This window comes from Macaca mulatta, chromosome 15, assembly GCF_049350105.2.
Source record: "Macaca mulatta isolate MMU2019108-1 chromosome 15, T2T-MMU8v2.0, whole genome shotgun sequence".
NCBI classification, from domain to species: domain Eukaryota; kingdom Metazoa; phylum Chordata; class Mammalia; order Primates; family Cercopithecidae; genus Macaca; species Macaca mulatta.
Window position 1 is genome coordinate 72,042,324 of NC_133420.1, and position 18,948 is coordinate 72,061,271.

General features: G+C 39.9%; 1 protein-coding gene across 2 annotated transcripts in view; it reads right to left on the minus strand.

Annotated features, from left to right (window-relative positions):
• TEK (TEK receptor tyrosine kinase) overlaps nt 1-18,948 on the minus strand; it is a 121,737-nt gene that overhangs the window by 14,933 nt on the left and 87,856 nt on the right. Inside the window, exons 12-17 of one of the 2 annotated variants that reach the window (XM_015117580.3) lie at nt 15,354-15,638; nt 9,832-10,131; nt 7,870-8,021; nt 6,148-6,358; nt 3,725-3,835; nt 270-460 (exon numbers count right to left, since the gene is read on the minus strand). In XM_015117580.3, coding sequence (XP_014973066.3) covers nt 270-460; nt 3,725-3,835; nt 6,148-6,358; nt 7,870-8,021; nt 9,832-10,131; nt 15,354-15,638 — 1,250 coding nt within the window. Of the gene's footprint in view, nt 1-269; nt 461-3,724; nt 3,836-6,147; nt 6,359-7,866; nt 8,022-9,831; nt 10,132-15,353; nt 15,639-18,948 lie in introns of both variants that reach the window. The other variant, XM_001105270.5, reaches the window with a different exon arrangement.

Sequence of the window (18,948 nt, forward strand, 5' to 3'; positions counted from 1 at the left end):
GCACATGATTTAGAGGCAAACCAGGCTAAGAGAGCTTAAGGTACCTCGCTACATCTTATGAAAATTATGAAATTTTCATAATTATGAAAATTGCTAGATAAACATTGTCAGTATTAATTTTTATTTAAATAGACGGACTATTCACAAAGAGATTGAGGGAGATTTTAAGGAGTTAAAGAAGAGAGGTTGACAGACCCTACAAACATTGAAACTGACTTTAGAGGGCATTCCAGAGGAAAGATATCCAAAGCAAGTTCCTCCAAACAAACCTGTTTTTGGCTCAGGTAGTCCATGCCCCGGGCCACGTCGGCAGCGAAGTGGAGGAGCTGCTGGGAGGACAGTGTGGACGCAGTGCTATTGGCAATAGCGAATGCTGGGTCCGTCTCCAGCACACGGCTCTTGCGCAGGAAGTCCAGAAGGTTTCCATGGGGCGCATACTCAATGGCTAGGTACAAGTAGCCTGTGGGGAAGGAAGAGAACATTGACTCATCAGTGGCCCTGAACAGCTGTAACATTTAAGAGATGTGCTGTGGGAATTGCCTATAAACTCCATTTTGTCTAAACGAAACACATCTAGTAACACCACCGAGGGAGCACTGGGGGACAGGAGGAAGATAGGTGACATCTTCCTGCAATACTCAAAGGGGGCCAGGCTGGAACGCTTGGTTTTGCTCCTTCCCACTCCCTCTCCATTCCTTCCAAACGTGCACTCACACAGAGGGCTTCCTGAAATGCTTTTACCCGGGCAGTAATAACAGTAGATGAGTCAAAGCACTCTCTTCCAGATCTGAGACACGTTCTTCACATCACCTTTTCATCTGCATTCCATTTTGATCAAGGAGCTAATATGAGCCAGGCATGTTATTCCAGTCTGCCTCTAGCTATTCCTGAGGCTGTTATTATTTTTAAACAATTAAATATCCGTGTGGAAGGAGCCACAACATGGAACTTTCTCTCCTGCCTTCTACTCCTCCTTAAAACCCATACTAAGTCACCATATTGCTGATTGGGTCTCTGGTCACCAGAAGTTAGTTTCAAAGATTGCATTTTGCTTCAAGAAACCAGAAAACTCAAGCTTTTAGGAAACAATAAAACAATAATGCCTAGAAAAACCTATGGTTCATTGTCACTTTTTTGTTCCAAATCATTTTTCTTTTTTTTTTTTTTTAATAAAAAGTTATTTGCCCAGTTTTGTTACTTTTGTTTTCTTGGAATTTTTAAAAAATAAATTATCCCCTTACAAAAATATTTTTAAAGGGAATTTACTTTGCAAAAAACATTGACATTTATACCTAGTAAAATGTAAAGTTTTTTTACTGTTTTTTTAAAGAATTTTTTGGGTAAACCATGTATTTAAAATGTTGTATGAATTAGAACTTGAAGCCCAGTGCAGTGGCTCACGCTTATAATCCCGGCACTCTGGCAGGCCAAGGTAGACGGACTGCTTGAGCCCAGGAATTTGAGACCAGCCTGGGCAGTATACTGAGACCTAATCTCTACAAAAAATAAAAATAAAATAAAAATTAGACGAGCATGGTGGTGCGCCCCTGTAGTCCCAGCTACTTGGGAGTACTTAGGCTGAAGTGGGAGGATTGCTTGAGCCCAGGGAAGAGGAAGAAATTGAAATTCTAACAAAAAAAGAAATCTTCTAGTATTGAATCCTGTTGCACTATAATGAAAGTTAGACCTAAATTATGGTATACATGTGCTTTCTCACATTTTTACTGAATTATTCTAAAACAATTTTAATATCTATTAATAAAGAAAGATAAATTAAGGTAAATAATTTAGCATATATATATATATATATATATATATTTTTTTTTTTTTTTTTTTTTTGAGACTGACTCTCACTGTGTTGCCCAGGCTGAAGTGCAGTGGCGCTACCTCAGCTCTCTGCAACCTCTACCTCCCAGGTTCAAGCGATTCTCCTGCCTCAGCCTCCTGCATAGCTGGGACTACAAGCATGAGCCACTATGCCCAGCTAATTTTTGTATTTTTAGTAGAGATGGAGTTTCACCGTGTTGGTTGGCCAGGATGGTCTCAATATCTTGATGTCGTGATCTGCCCACCTCGGCCTTCCAAAGTGCTGGGATTACAGGCGTGAGCCACCGCGCCTGGCCTATATTAAAATTTTAAGAGCCAGCTAACTATGTGCTAATGTGATGACAAAGCAAAATTTTAAGGGATATAGTTTTGTTGTTGCGTTTTTTTCCCCATTAAGGAAACTGCATTAATACTGTGGTTGGTTCTCTCCCAAAAGACCAATTGCAACCAGATGAAGTAAACATAACCTCAAGATTTTACTATCCTCAGAATAAAACAAAAGATGAAACTTAGAACTGGATCACTTGGCCATTTCTCTTCTTATCTCCTCCTAGTGCCTGGATCCCTTAATAGCCAGCATTCTCCTAGATCTGCAGTGGGGTCAACACACTAAAACCTCAGCACAGTCTTCTTTGTAGTTTTAGCCTTTTTCCGGAAAACTGGTTTAGTCTGTCCACCACAGCCACTTGGCTTCCTGTCATAACCCCACTTTCCCTGGGCATCCAGAGAATCCTTGCCCTTTTGTACTGTGTCATTTGTGGGGTTTGTACAGAAAGTCAGGCGGGTTTTAAGAACACTCACCATGTTTGTGGGAGTGGTGTCAGCAAGGACAGCAGGGTGTGGGGGTGGGGTGTGTGTGTGTGTGTGTGTGACTTTCATTTATACTCCTGTGCCATGCTGATTACTGTTTTCAGGAAGTAGCTCAAAAAATAAATGTCATTACTTCATTATTTAACCTAAGGGACATGATCTGGCTTTCAGAATTACACCCTTATTGGATCATAGAATGATAAATTATTTGAAGCACCAGTATTTTTAGTTTAATACATTGAGGAAATGGAAGTAGTCTCTTTTCTATTGTTGGTGTTTGTGCTGCAAAGTCAACAAGAGGCTGTCAAGTTTGTAAATAATTACTGCATGGAGCTTTTTATGGGAGCAAACTTTTCCATGAGAAATTAAGTTTAAGCAGAGATTCAGAACTACAAGGCCATGCAGCACGCAGAGGTAAACCCACAGATGATTTTTGTTGTTACCTACTCACTCACCACTACTTACACGCATTACAATAGAAAGTACTCAATAAACATTTGAATAACATAAATTTAACTTTAAATGCATGTGCAACACAGGATAGTTGTAAAGCTCCATTGTAATTGTACATGAAAGCATTCTGGATAAAAACAAAGCACTATCTCATGAAAGCTTCTTATAATTATTTTTAAAATCCAACTCTCCTTAGTTTTCATATTATAGTAGATTGCTGGCATTCATGGCTTTTTAACATTCAGAATACCAATTCCCTCGGTTTCCAGGAAAAATGTAAAGGTAGGCAATTAAGAAGAAGCTGATGGTGGGGGCTCCCCTACTAGAGGAGTAGTAGTAGTAGTGAAAACCTCTGGATGGCCAAGGATGGGGCAGGTAGGAGCCATGAATACCTTTGGGCAGTAATGGCTGAACCACACCAGAAGCTAAATAGTCCACCCTCGGCACTTCCCTCCAAAAATAAGGCAAACCACAGCACAATCTATAAATGGGACTAGACAGACATTCAGATAGAAGATGCAACGTTAAAAAAAGTAAGCAACATTCTTAAGATCATTATCTTTCCTTATATCAATATGGAATTTGTCTGTTTTCTAAAAACTCTGGCAGGAAAGACAGGAAAAGAGCATCTTACCTCGATGTTCACATGCTCCTAAGAGATTGATGATGTTTGGATGGTGTCCAAGTTTACAAAGAACTTCCAGTTCTCCTGCAAAGTCCCTGTGATCATCTTTGGAGGCATATTCTGGGAAGAAAGTCAAGGGTTGTGATTCTTATTTGTTACACCTTTTCAGAATCAGCTGTCCTGTTCTGCCCCCCAAGAACCTTCAGGTGCCCTCAGTCACCATCAACTACATACAACCAAAGAGATTAGTCTAAAGTAGAGATTCTCAGCCTTGGCACTATTGACACTGGGCTGATAATTCCTTTGCAGGGCCCTGTCCTGTGCATGGTAGGATGTTTTGCAGCCATCCTGGCCTCTACCAACTAGATGTCAATAGCCAATCAAAAATGTTTCCGGATATTGCCAAATGCCTATGGATGACAACCACCACTCTAAAGTTTTCTTGTTTAAGCTCCCAGATCCTCAGGTAAATGACTTGGTAGAGGTGGAGCTGTACCATCTTTTAGATTTTAGTTCTTCCAACTAAATCTACCATCCAGAGACAACTGAGGAATACAACCAAAGTTTCCATGAAACATCACCAATAATGCATGCATCTTTATTCATTAATTGTAACTTATTTTTTACAAACCAGTCTCAATCTGGTTGATTGAGCAAAATAAATCAAATCCAAATGCTATCTTATGGAAGTTGCATGGGAATCAGGAAACTGAGTTGCATCTGCCTTTATTCTTTTTGCCTTGTCTCTCCACCAGCACTTTAACCAGAGGGAGAACCCACCAAGCACCAGAATGAAGAGAAGGCTATTGGTTGGTGCATAAACTGATCAGTCTTGAGTCGGGGACAATGAACTATTACTGTTTTTTAAAAAACCACATTGGGTGGCAAGGGTAGGAGTGGGGTGCTGGTGGCACTAAACATGGCTGCTCATGCTTAGAAACTGTGACAATCATCTCATGAGGGGCCAATGGTATTCATAAGTCAAGTGCTCTGTTCATACTACAGAAGCCTCTCTGAGGGTCAATATCTTGGGAATTTTTTTAAAGAAGTTCCTTATAGTGAGGTTGGCCACTTATTTCAGTAACTGCCCTTCTTTGGATGCACTGCTTTGCCTGCAGGATTTATCGGCCCTGAGGCCTTATTAAGCTATTTTCCTTCTTCACATGGGCACAAGACAGAAAATCAGGCTCACAATAGATCCCAATAAAAACTGCCTTCATAAGATTCTACACCCCTCTCCTCTCACTATACTCACTGCTCCCCCAAACTCCGTGACTAAAGTAGCAAAACAGAAAAGGGATTTCTGGCTGTTGTGCAAGTAGTTTGTATTGTTTTTAAAGAAACATATTGCTGTTTCTAATCATAGATAACATTTTGTTTTGTTAGTCTTCTTAACAATGCAGAAAGCAGAGATGATTTAATAATATTTAGAGTTAATTCACAGACTCAATATTGTGGTCCAAAAGAAAACTCTGTCAGCATCCTTAAAGAGCTCTTAAGATGGAGCTGCACAATAATAGTTCATCACATTCTCTGCTTTAATGCACCACATTCCAAGCCTGTATTTTGTAAAATCAATAGTGCAGCCTCACAGTCAAGTCTTACACAAACTGCTCTTTCACACAGAAGAGAAGACAGCTAGCTAATTTGCCAGCTAACTAGTCATTCTGCTTTCTCTGAAGATATTTACTATCAAATATTATTAGATGGGTAGGTACCAAACAGTCTTGAGATGAACAAAGCTGGAAAAGATTTAGTTCTTATGACCTTAAATCAGTGGTTTTCTCTGCAAACTTGAGTGTACAGAGGAACCACAGAGAAAGCCACTTAAGAACACAGATTTTCATATGCTACCCAAGAAATTCAGGTGTGGTCAAACATGGAGTAGAAGAAACCCAAGTGAATGCATTTCTAACAGTGTCCCCAGGAACTTATATACAGTTAACCTATGAAGACTGTGGTGTGCAAAATGTGGTCCCCAAACGCACAAGATAGCATCACTGGAAAACTAATGAAAAATGCAGATTCTGTGGCCCTGCCCTAGACTTACTGAGTCAGAAATTGTGGGGTAGGACCCAAGAGTTTGTTTTTAAACAAGCCTTCCAGGTGATTCTGATGCACACTCCATTTTGAGAAGCACTGCATTAAGAGAAACAACAATGCTCCCCAAAAGTTAGCTGTATATGGCCAAGAATCTATAGTATCACATCCCAGTGAATCAAGCAGTGATGTTTAAATGGCTCCTGCCTTTGTATTCATATCCTGACTATCACGGGCTCAACTTCAAAGGAAGCATAGTCTTCAGTTGCAAATAACAACTATGTCTGACACCATGCGAATTTTTTGTAAGACCATAGAGAAAAGAATCAGCAGGAAATCAAGTTTTCTCCACACCCTCATGCAATGCTGACTCTATCTGGTCAACCACTGACCTTTCATTCTCTTGATGGCAGCATCCATCCGTAACCCATCCTTCTTGATGCGCGCCTTAAGAACTTGGCCAAAATTGCCCTCCCCGATCACATCTTGAAATTTGATGTCATTCCAGTCAAGCACTGGGTAAATTGTAGGATCTGGGTTGTTTTTGACCTTCCTGTTTAGGGCCAGAGTTCCTGAGTTGAACTGCACAGCTGGTTCTTCCCTCTGGAAAAATAATTATTTCATCATTTTGTGTCAGGATTTTTCATAATTCTAAGGGGCATAATGTCTTCTGGTTGGCATCCATACCAGATGAAAAAAGAAATAGTATATTTAATTCTAGACTGGAAAGGGAAATAGGTTTTCATCACACAGGCCTGCCCTGACAAACCAGCTGCCCACAGGGCTGCACGGGCACAATTCTGGGCCTCCCCAGAAAAGCTTGTTGATTAGCAATGTCTGTAAAGGGTGACAGAGGAAGGAGTAACAGTACATATGCCATGTGTTTGCCATTCTTGCATTAGTTGTATGTGGGTTCCCTACAGTGCTATGAAATGAGCAAGTGTTCAGTTCTGGTTTGGAAGCTCACTTGGAGAGCCTATATGGGGCAACCACAGGATGTGCCTCAGTGAGAGACTTCTTAGCATTATCTTGATCCTACTCTATTTTTAGTGCACACTCTTTCTCTCTTGTAGTAAGGCTTAGAATCTCAAAGTCCATTCTGGCCACAAGATGACTGAAGCTTAGAGCCAAACCCAACACAGTATCTCTTTCTCCTGAATTCAAATAGCTGCTGGTGCTACCATGAAAAAGGTATTTTGACAGACTCCAGCACTCCCAACCCCCTTGCTGGCCCTTCCTCTCCAGTGACATCCTGAGTTGAGCCAGCTCTGGCATGGAGTCAGATAGTGAAGTTCCTCTTGTCCTCCATGGAAGGGAACCTTGGGGACTCATGCACATGGGGTACACCTCATTTGAATCATTGCACTCAATGCATTATATACAGAATTGATAAAGTCTGGTTCAAATTAATTTTACAGGGCCTGAACCCACAAACTAGAAAAATTTTCAGGCTTTAGTATACTGAAAGAACTCAAATAAGATGACTCTTGGTAAAGTGTCATTTTATAGGCCTTTGCTACTGGTTAGAATTCCTAGATGAAAAAAAAAAAATGAGGCAGTACCAAGTGCCAGGAACTCTGACTTCAGACTGAGGGTACACAGGAATGGAAGGCACACACAGGTATATATAATTCTTATACATATGAGGGGTCATAAGATTGAGGGACTTATTAGAAAGAAATGGGAACTAGAAATAGGCAAATGTGGGGAAAACTTGTCTAATATATCATTACCTATCTCACTGAGGTCTGGTTACCCTCTGTCCTTCCTTACCAAAAATGTTCAATTCATTCTATTGCAACATATCATCTCTGGGGACTTATTACTAGGATGACCATACGTCTCATTTCAGCAGGCAGGGGCAGACCTAGTTTCCTGCATAATTTACTAAGAGCACCCTTTTCACTCTTAAAATTGTTCTGGTTTGGATAAGAAATTATATAGTCATACTTTTTATCTCCCATTTCATAATGCAAGCCAAAGAGAGGATGAGACTTGCCTAAGGGAAATATTTACTTTATAAGTAAATTTCCTGGTCCATATCTTTAAAGTGAAGGTTCTGCCTGTACTTGGACTTGCCCTTATTAAGTAGTAGGAAGATGAGACACTACCACGTTTTGGAAGGCTTGGGCCATTCTCCTTTGTACATTTGCCCTCTTCAATTGCAATATGATCAGAAAGGCCAACAGCACAGTCAGGCAGGTCATTCCAGCAGAGCCAAGGATGGCTATAAGCAGCATCTTCCCCCCTCCGAGGTCCGCTGGTGCTGTGCAGGAAGACAGAGGTGAAGCAGGTGGTTTAGTTTACGTAGAGAAACAGACCCACACCATAGGTGGGAGAAGACACAGTGTAATGGGAACTTAATAGCAGCCCTCACCCTGCCACCTAATCACTACATGACCTTGGGCTACTCATTTACATTCCAAAACTCAGTGGAGATGAGTCTGACTCACAGGATTGTTACAAGATTAAAAAAAAAAATGTGCAAAAGTGCTGTTACAATTAGCAATATGCTAATCATTAGTTGTCATTTGTTCAACTTTTATTTCCAAGTAGAATCCCAAACAGATGAACAATGTTGAATAATAGGGGGAATTACTAGAGGTATAACTTTGAGAGAGTGACTAAACCTGCCTAAACCTCAATTTCCCCACCTAGAAATGCTTTAAAGTTCAATGATGCTAAGAGCTTAGAGTCTATCAGATATTTTGTTCTGTATTTCTTGTTTTAAAGAGTTAATGAAGAAAACCTAATGATACCCAACAGAAGAAGAGAGGGAGGGAGGGAGGGAGGGAGGGAGGAAGACAGGAAAAGACAGAGGAAAAAACATTAAATTTAGGGCTCAGGCCAAAATAAACTATTAAAGACTATGGTCTAATCTACTTCTTTACCTTATTTAAATTTAAATAAAATTAAGCTCGATATATTTTGATTAGTAATAGCACACAGAACATGATCCCATCTTCTTAAAAGTATCCCTCTCTTCTCATTTATCTTTTCTTCTGTCTCTATATATGTACAGATACAGAGGTGTCTAGAATGGTGAGAAACTTTTAGTTTTGTCTTGTTTTAAAATTTTTCTCTTGGTATTTTATGGATAGCTTGAATTTAGGAAGTTACATTTTGCCAAAACACAGGTAATTAAAAAAAATGGGGCATTCACTAAGAGTGTGACCTGAAAACCATGATTTTCTCTATTTGGCAGACTCTTCATTCCTTGAACATTTCAAAAATGTTCCAAAGAATCAGCACTGTTAAAGTGATTTGTTTGATTTTGTTTGTTAAGGTCTAGGTAATCCTCCAAGAGAACCGAGAAGTTTTCAGATTTAGTTACAGTATTTTCTGTAAAAATAGACTCTAATCCAAATCATAAACTTTCAAAATTTGCCTCTAACTTGCCTCCATCCACATTCTCTGGCACACATTGTACACAACACAGAGAGCCAGGAGGTGCCTCTGCATAGACTTGAAGTCAATCCTCCTGCTGCAGCTCCACCCACATGGGGCCCTTGTTCACTTAATTACACTCAACAGACTTTATCAATCACAAACCATGGGCACAGTATGGCATCCTGAGAGGATCTCTATCTAGTTCAAAGAACATACTCTTTCTGGGGTTGGGCTTAGTGGTGGACATGGAGACCTAATAACCTGCATCAGTAAAGTAGAAGAAGACTCAGAATTGCACAGTGTCATCCAAGCTAAAAGAGGAGTGTTTGAGGAAGAATGAAACATGGTTCTTGGAGCCTCCTACTGGAGCTCTTGCGCAGCCTGCCTTCTATAAGCAGTTCCCACATTCTTCTCCTTGGAATTAAAATTCATATTCCTTAGAGCTTTCTTCTTAGATTGCTGGATGGGGTATGCTGAAAGACTGATCTATTCTAAGGTTTAACAATAGAAAATGGACCAACAGGGATCCTTTTAAGAGGCATTTTGATATTAAGGACCTCTCTGTAAATGCCTGTCCATTCAACCACCGACCTTTCATAGGCTTTCATCTCACAGGCCTGTCCTGATACCAGCTGCCTAGAGGGCTGCACGGTAATCCTACGTAAATACCTGTCCATTCAACCAACCTTCAGATTCTGGGAGGGTCACTAGTTCATGAGAAAAGGCTGGGTTGCTTGACCCTATGTTGTTCTCTGCAAAAATGTCCACCTGGTAAGCTGTTTCAGGCTCTAGGCCCTTGAGCTGATACTGAGTGATGGTGGCATTCTTTATCTTCACATCAATGTGCTGATCTTCATTCTTGCCTTGAACCTTGTAACGGATAGTAATAGAAGAAATAGAATAGCCATCCAATATTGTCCAAGAAATCACAGCCGAGGAGTGTGTGATGTTGGAAATCTTGATGTTTTCTGGTTGAGGAGGAAGAACTAGAAATTAAAAAGAAAAAAGATTCAATTAAGATATACTACCATGTCTTAGATCATTATGCTTTTGAGATAGGGTTCACGTCCCCTCATAAACCATGAAAGGCAAACAGATGTTTCCTCAGATCGTATTCCAATCAATTGGTAGTGGCTACTGGACTCCATGCAGACTTGAAAGAGTGGCACAGTCAGGGAAATGGCAACACACATATCATCTATTAGTCATCTTGACACTAAATGAAGGCCTTAGAAATTGTTATTCCACAAACCTGTGCTTACTATTCTTGATGCTGGGAAGAATGGAAAGCTTATGAGGGCTGGCATTTATATAGTGCTTACAATATGGCAGGCATTGATCTAGGCTCTTGTATATATTAACTCACTTCCTCTTCATAGCAGTCTTTCTGTAAGTGCTGAGGTCTGGACAGATTAAGTGACTTAGCCATGGTGACACTACTGTTAAGTAGAAGAAACAAGATTCACCTCCTGGCAGTCTGGCTCTGTAGTCCATAGTCTTAGTGTCATGTGGTCTGTCCTTGCCCTAAATTTATGGAGCAACTGGCAGGTCAGTGTATACATGAGAAAATGTGCTAATAACTTTTAGTAGACAAAGTATTATAGGGATTTGGGGAAAAGTAGAATCACATTCCATACAGGGACATAGGCAGGATGAGAAAGAGATGCCTTGAGGTTTTCTACATGTGGAGATGGCAGGCACCACATCATCACTACATTCTCACTCAAACTCTAAAGGGCACAGGCTAGAAGGGAAGTTCATGACCCGATAAAGGTTAAGCCTATTTGATCCGGGAAAAGAATGGATTTGAGCTCTTGTCCTTAATAGTAACTGAACTTACATTTATGAGGCTATTTACAATGTGCTTCCACATGCAGACACTCTCTTGACTTGTATAACCACACAGTACTGAGATTTTTATGATCCACATTTTAGAGATGAGAAAACTGAAACTTCAAAAATTTAAGGGTTTTGTACTCGTCCCAAAAGGTGAATAGTAGACGTAGGCTATTTCATTCCATACACCATTGTTTTTCCACATGAAAGTTACTACTTATAAACAAATTAGAACCTTTGAGAAGTATCTCAAGGTACATCCTTTCTATTTTAAATTTCTTCTTTTCATTATGTTGATTCCCCCTTGTTACTCTTTAGGGCACTATGGCAATTTATGAGAATTAGGTATTGGTTTAGAACCTTCCAAATCTAATTGTTATGTTCTATGTCTAGCAGGTGGTACAGTATCCAAAAATCACAATTAATCATCAGTATGTCTTAACTTTCTTTACATCCAGTACCAAGTATTTTGTATAGTTTTATAAAAATGTACAATAGTCTTTCTTCCCACAGGAGATTGAAGGGGTGATAGAAATAACAACATTTTCAGATTACTATCATCACATATTTATATTTGTATAGTTGTGGCTCAAAAAAATTTAACTTCATAAACCAGTGGTCTTCTAAGCCTGTCACAAAAAGTAGCAGTGTCTTTTAGATGATTGTTAGAAAAATAATGAATATAATTTTTGTGCCAACTAAAAATCATAAATTTGCATCTACCAACTTATCCATTTTATGCTTGAAAGGAGTCACTCTTAGGGATAGCTCAATAAACCTTTGATTTAAATTCAGTGGGTCTGGACCCAGCAATCTACATTTTAGCAGGTTCTCTGGGTGACTCTAAAATAGCTTCTAAAATGCTTTAGGAAACACTAACCAGACCTTAAACAATTTAGAAATAGGATATCACTACTAAAGAACCTCTAGAACCATAGTTGCTTTGAAGCAGTGGGTTGCCCATCCAAAGAGACAAGTGGAAGACATTTGTAGCGTGGTTGGAGAAAAAACAAAAAAAAATAGAAATAAAATGTGGATTAGAATCCTAATCCATCCCCATGCCGTACTAGTTCCATAATTTTGGGCAAGTCACTTACCCTCTCCTGTGCCTCAGGTTCCTCATCTGTTAAATGTGATAATCACTCTTACTCTACCTTCCTCAAAAAGTCATTGTAAGGGTCAAATACTCCCCATGTAAATGTTTTCCAACAGGAAAACATAACACACATATATTATTTTTAACATATAATTGGGGTGATATGCCAAATCTAACACTCCACTTCTTACCCCTGGACAAGATGGAATTGCTAGGCTGGAAACCAACACAAACTTTGTAACTGGAAGTATTAATTTTACTTGTGAATATACATGATCAGCCAATGACAACACAGCATATTAACAAATATTTTCAGGTAAAAATGAGATGTTCTCATTCACATCCTCCTTCCTCAGATTTCCTGACCCCACAGGGATCAAATCCTACCCTGCCAATCTCACATCCCTACTACCACCACCAGCATTGACCCTCCATCAAACTTCATACAACCATCCAAGGCAAGTTGACTCCCAGTAACTATTAACTAGTTTTTGTTTAATCCTATAAATATGATACTGGTAGTGTGATTTTGAGAGTGTATCATTCTAATGAGGATGAAACTTACATAGAATAGTGAGTGAGCACCTAAGACAATTTTGAAATAGGAAACAGTGATTCATCCCACAGTTACTGACATTTCACAAGTCTCTAGTTAATTTGAATATGCTACAAATTGTGCCAGAACAAACAGATCAATGGAAGAGAACAGAACACCCAGAAATAGATGCAAAATGAATATGAGAACCTGGCATATGATACAGAAAGCATCACAGTTCACCACGGGGACTACTCAATACGTGGCATTGGGACTACTGACATGCCATATGTGAATAAATAAGGTTAAAATAAAAGTATTAAAATATACTGTACCCCAAAATAACAATCCTATATCTTAAAGACCTAAATACACAAAACAACACTAGAACTACTAGGAAAAACACACAGAATATGTTTATGACCTTGGGATAGGGAATAATTCCAAAATGCAAAAAGTATAAATCATACAGGCAAATACTGACAGGTCCAATTGCATCAAAATGTCAAGTGTCTGCGGGTTAAAAGCCACCATAAACAAGGTTACAATAAAGGGAGTAGAAGAATATATTTGCAATATACATAACAAAGTATTTAGATTACACAAATAATTTTTACCAGTCAGTAAGACGACCTATTCCAAATGAGCAAAGGATATCAATAAGTATATCAAAAAAGAGGACATCCAGATGAACAATTAACATAAAAAGATGCTCACCGTTGCTAGCTATCAAGGAAATCAAAATTGAAATTAACAACGAGGTACCATATTTTGCTTTTGAGCTATGTGAAAATAAAAAGGTGTGACACTATCGAGTGATGGAGGGAAAGGATATAGACACAGAGATGGGTATAAGGAAAACGGCACTGCCATACGCTCCTGAACATAGTATACACTGACTAACCACTTTAGAGGGAAATAACCCATGAGTTCCACCACTGGACCTGTTCCCTAGAAAAACTCTCACACCTGTCTATGCGCATGGAGACATGCATAAGAATGGGCATTGCATTTTGTTCATGATAGTAAAAAATGAAAAAACCTACATCTCCATCTAAAAGGGAGTGGATGAATCACAAGATACATTCATAAGACAGACTAGTATACAGAAGTTACAATGGCATGCATCAAAGCTAAATAAATTAACATGGATAGATAAAATTAATAATGTTCATTCAAAAAATGGAGAATGATATGTATGCATGTGTATACTTTCAGAGGTATTAAAATTATAGAACAGGGCACTTGGCACAGTGGCTCATGCCTGTAATTCCAGCACTTTGGGAGGCGAAGGCGGGAAGATTGCTTGAGCCCAGGAGTTCCAGACCAGCCTAAGCAACATAGGGAGATCCCATCTCTCCAAAAAGTTTTTGAAAATGAGTCAGGTGTGGTGGCGTGTGCCTGTGGTCCCAGCTACTCAGGAGGCTGAGGTGGGAGGATTGCTTGGGCCCAGGAAGCCAAGGCTGCAGAAGCCATAATGGCACCACTGCTCCCCAGCCTGGGCAACAGAGCAATAACCTTGTCTCAAAATATATATATACACACAACATTAAATGGAAATATACTTAACAAACCCATAATTTTGGTTGTCTCTTGGGAGAGGGGAATAGAAATGGAATGGGGTAACAGTTGTGGGAGATATTGATACACCTGCAGTGGGTTATTACCCCTGTTAAGTCAACAACAAAATGCTGAAAGCAAATATGACAAAATGTTAACAGTTGTTAATTCTGGATGGTAGGAATGTGATTGTTTGTTGTGTTACTGTTAGCATGATTCTGCACCTTGGAAATTTCACAGAATTAAAAAATTCATATGAAGAATCCCTAAACACTGGCAAAACAATTCAGACTTTCATAGGTCACTGATGCAATAAAAGAGTGGCTGGAGAAACACTAAGCCAGCTTCCACACCTGTTCCTGAGGAAGTGGAGAACCAGCTGCAAAGAGAGCCTCAGACTCTGGGAGCTGGCAAGGGACCACATAATCTCCCATGCAGGCTTGACCCTGCTTAGCTTCCAGGATCAACGAGATTCAGCGTGTTCAGGGTGGTAAGGCCACAGACCGCATGATCCTGACTTAAGTGGTAGTATGTGTGGCCAAGAAATAGTTTATCTTTCCAAGGGTTCCAAATGCACACAGTTCTAATTTCAGTGCATCAAAATCAAACTCTCTGCTTGGTGATGAATAGACTTTCAAATACTACAAAGAAACCCAAGGAATTCCCATTAATTTTAAATGACCAATCTGAAATAGAGAAAAGCCTGAAATGCAAAATACTTTGAAAAAAAGTCATTTTATTACTCTTAGATTTAACTTTTAAAATTACCTGTTTTCAAGGGGTTTCAAGCAAAGTTATTTGGTTTTTAAGATTAGGAAAGATCCATCTGGAATTAACTGACATCTATGTACATGTAGATATATGATGATTCTTCAAAACTACCCCATAAATGGTTCAACAAGCCCTAGAAAACCTTCTTCTTGTTACTAATTTACTAAATAAACAACTACACACCAAGGGAAGGTAAATTTTAGCACAGCCCCGCCTGAATTATTGCAAATCCAAACATATGTTATATATTGCAAGTTATTAAAATGATTAGGTGGGGGGCGCTAATTAGCCTTCTCTCACAACCAACTTTCTTTCACAATTTCCAATAGACTTGAAGTGATGTTAGCTAAGTCTGAATGGCGGTAGCCCCTTATTGCTCAGATGAGGCTGGAGCAGCATGAATTACTTACTGTCACTAAGGGTCCAAGCAGTGAGATCTTCACTCCATTCCCCCTGGGCCTTGGTGTTAACTCTAGCTCGGACCACGTACTGCTCCCTGGGATGTAAGTTGTTAAGTAGCACTGAAGTCAAGTTGCCTGGAACTTTAATATTCTGCTGATCACTTTTTTGCACAGACCTTCTCTCCACTTCAACATAAAAGTCATCTTCCGAGCTTGGAAATATTGGTTGCCAGGTCAAATTTAGAGTGGTCTGACTTTTAGGCAGGAGATTTAGACCTCTTGGAGGAGGGAGTCCTAGGAGAATCCAGAAAAATCATTATTTTTATAATACATTTGATATAGTTTGGATGAATGTCCCCACCCAAATCTCATGTTGAAATGTAATCCCCAATGTTGGAGGTGGGGCCTGGTGGGAGGTGACTGGCTGATGAGGGTGACTTCCCATGAATGGTTTAGCACCATCCCCCTTGGTGCTGTCCTCCTGATACCGGGTGAGTTCTGATGAAAGCTGGTCATTTAAAAGTGTATAGCATGGCCCCCCTCACTCTCTTGCTCCTGCTTTCACCATGCAAAGTGCCCGCTCCCACCTTGCCTTCTGCCACGAGTAAAAGCTCACTCAGGCCTCCCCAAAAGCATATACTTCCTATATAGCACACAGAACCATGAGCCAATGGTTACTGTTTTTACTGTTTGGTTTGGTAAAAAGCCAAACCTCTTTTCTTCTAAATTACCCAGTCTCAATTATTTCTTTATAGCAATGCAAGTACAGACTAATACAAGGGTGGAGGCAATGACAGTGCTAAAGGGCACCTTTTAAGAGTAACCTTGGCTTCTAGAATAATATACAACTTCATAAGCTATCAAAGAAACACAAGCAAGTGGCCATATGATACTTTTTTTCCTACCAAAATGATTCATTACATTATTTATATTAGCAAACAATTGGAAGAAACCTAAACACTCAAAATAGGAAACTGCTTTAATAAATTATGATACAGCCATCCAGTGGAAAAATAGATAATTAGGAAAAGTATGAAAGCCCAATAAAAAGACTTCAACTGCATGTAGACATGGTAAAAGTTATGTCTACAATGGTGAAGGATAGGAAGGAAACTGATAAAAATCAAAACAGTAGATTTGCCAAGGTTATGGGATTATGGGCGAGTATTTACCGTTTCTGTTACCATTTTGAGCAATACATTGTAAAGCAATTTGGGGGTTCCTTCCCCTTAGCAAGAATTTCAGAAATCATACAGCTGTGGTGGCAGGGCCAGGCCTATTCCTGCTCTGATCACATCAAGGTATCCGCCATGACTACGTGATGCCTGGCCATAATCACCCACAGGAGCCTGGGCTACCAAGACGTCACTGAATAGAAATAATATGGGTTTTAAAATCAGAGAGACAGGAACACGCCACTTTACTTTTGCAACCTTGGACAAATCCATAATCTCTCCAAGTTCACCTGTAAAATAAAATTAAAATATCCATCTTCCAGACTCAGGAGTAATAAGTGAGACAATGGATGTGAAAATGCTTGGAAGGTGTTAGACGCTCTATTAACATTGGTTTCCTCCCTCCCTTCCTTCTTTCAAGATGTCCTACGTCACTGGACAAAGGAGGAAATAGTGTGTTTTCAGTTAATAATAGTAAACTGATTTTTAAATTCCGGATATAAAGTCCTTCCAAAACGTAGGATAGAGATCCTCTAATTCATGCATTCTCAGTAGGGACACAATCACCCCTATGGGGCAAAAAAGTCATTCTTGGTGCATGAGAAAATTTCAGATTACTACAGTTGTTTACAAAGGACCATAATACAGAAACAGAAACAGAGCATATCTGTGGTATTAAAATTTCATGGGAGGCAGGATCTACTCGGACAAACGTATGTGAAACAGCTCACTGGGGATGAGCAATACTTTTTTTTTTAAAAGGTTGAGAAACACTGCTCTTACTCTCGGTTCGAGGTGAGAAGAAGGGTCTGTCTCCATCTACTGGGAATTAAGTCCCACCAGCCCGGTTCTGACTACCCTCAGACTAGTGAGAACCAGCAGCCAGGCATGCATTTGCTTGGCATTATGCAAAAGGTCTGATGGCCCTTTCTCTGTAACCTTTGCAAATGGAGAGAGGTGATGTCATCTCCTCTTGTTAACCTCTGAAGTTTAACCTCCAAAATAGCCATCCAGAGTGGTTTAGGCAGGTTTGCAATGACAAGGGAGAATGGGGAGTTGATATTTTGGAGAATACATGTATACCTCCCAATCCTGTGCCTGGTACAGAAGAGTAACCCAACAAATAGTCATTTCCCCTTTTCCTTCCCTTTGGGAACATGATTACCCCATACCCCTCCCTGTCTGCCCCTTTCTGCAATATGTTCAGAAAGTGTTCTCTTCCTTCCCCTCCCGGACTCCCTGGCCTTCACCACCTCAATCAACACACATCAACAGTGCAACTGCCAGATGAAATGAAAAGCAAACATCAGCAAAATTCAAATGATGGGAAAAGAAGAACCTTCAATAATTCCCTTCCCGCCTATCCCTGAGAACTGCTTTGAAATATTCTGAGACCCCTCCTGGCTGGAACATATTCTGAGGGCAGAAGACAGTACAGTGTGGGGCTGTGTTTTATGTTCTGTTCCATAAATACTTTCCATCTGAGTCAGTCTATGACCTTCCCCTTTTGACTCACCAACAGTGACTTGAGAGAGAATTAACTACCATTTGCCTTTTAGCAGTATCATGATGACGTGTCAGGGATCCCTTGGGTCATGGTTGTAGAGGTCCCTTTTTTCCGCTCTATATAGTTTCTGGGTTTATTTTCTATATTCACAACCTGGTGGGCCCCCAAGAAGCCATTTCTTACTTGTGTGTAATGCTTCTATAAGCCTCAGAGTAGCTTTTGAGTCTCATTAGGTTCTTTAAGGATGCTGCTAGTAAAATAAAAACTAGGTGGGTGGTGTGAAGAAAAGATGTTTCTGTTAAGGGTGCACACACAATCTCCGCAGAAGAAAAGTGGATGTTCTTCCTAGTTTTTTCACTCGATCATAACATATCCTTCTGCCTTTAGTAAATGGAGTAAAACACAGGCAAATCTGTGAACTGGGATAAGAAGCTGGTGCCTTTGGGATTCTAGGTAGAAATAATAACTGGAGAAACAAAAGGATATGGAGCCTGGACTGGGAGTGGTGGTTCATCCCTGTAATCCTAACACGTTGAGAGGCCGAGGCTGGGGGACTGCTTGAGGCAGGAGTTTAAGACCAGCCTGGGCAACACAGCAAGACCCCGTCTCTACAAAAAAAATTTTAAAGTAGCCAGATGTGGTGGTGTGCCTGTAGTCCCAGCTACTCGGGAGGCTGATGTGGGAGCATGACTTGAGCCCAGGAGATAGAGACTGTAATGAGTGATGATCAAACCACTGTACTCCAGCCTGAGTGACAGAGCAAGATCCTGGCTCTAAAACACAAAGATATAAAGCCTGAAGATTTAGTATGGTGATGCATCTTACTGTTATTAAGTACTCTGAGTCTCTACTTTTCAATCTATAAAATAGGGAAGATGATAATTCTTACTTTCCTAGGTGATACAAATTAAATATATATGAA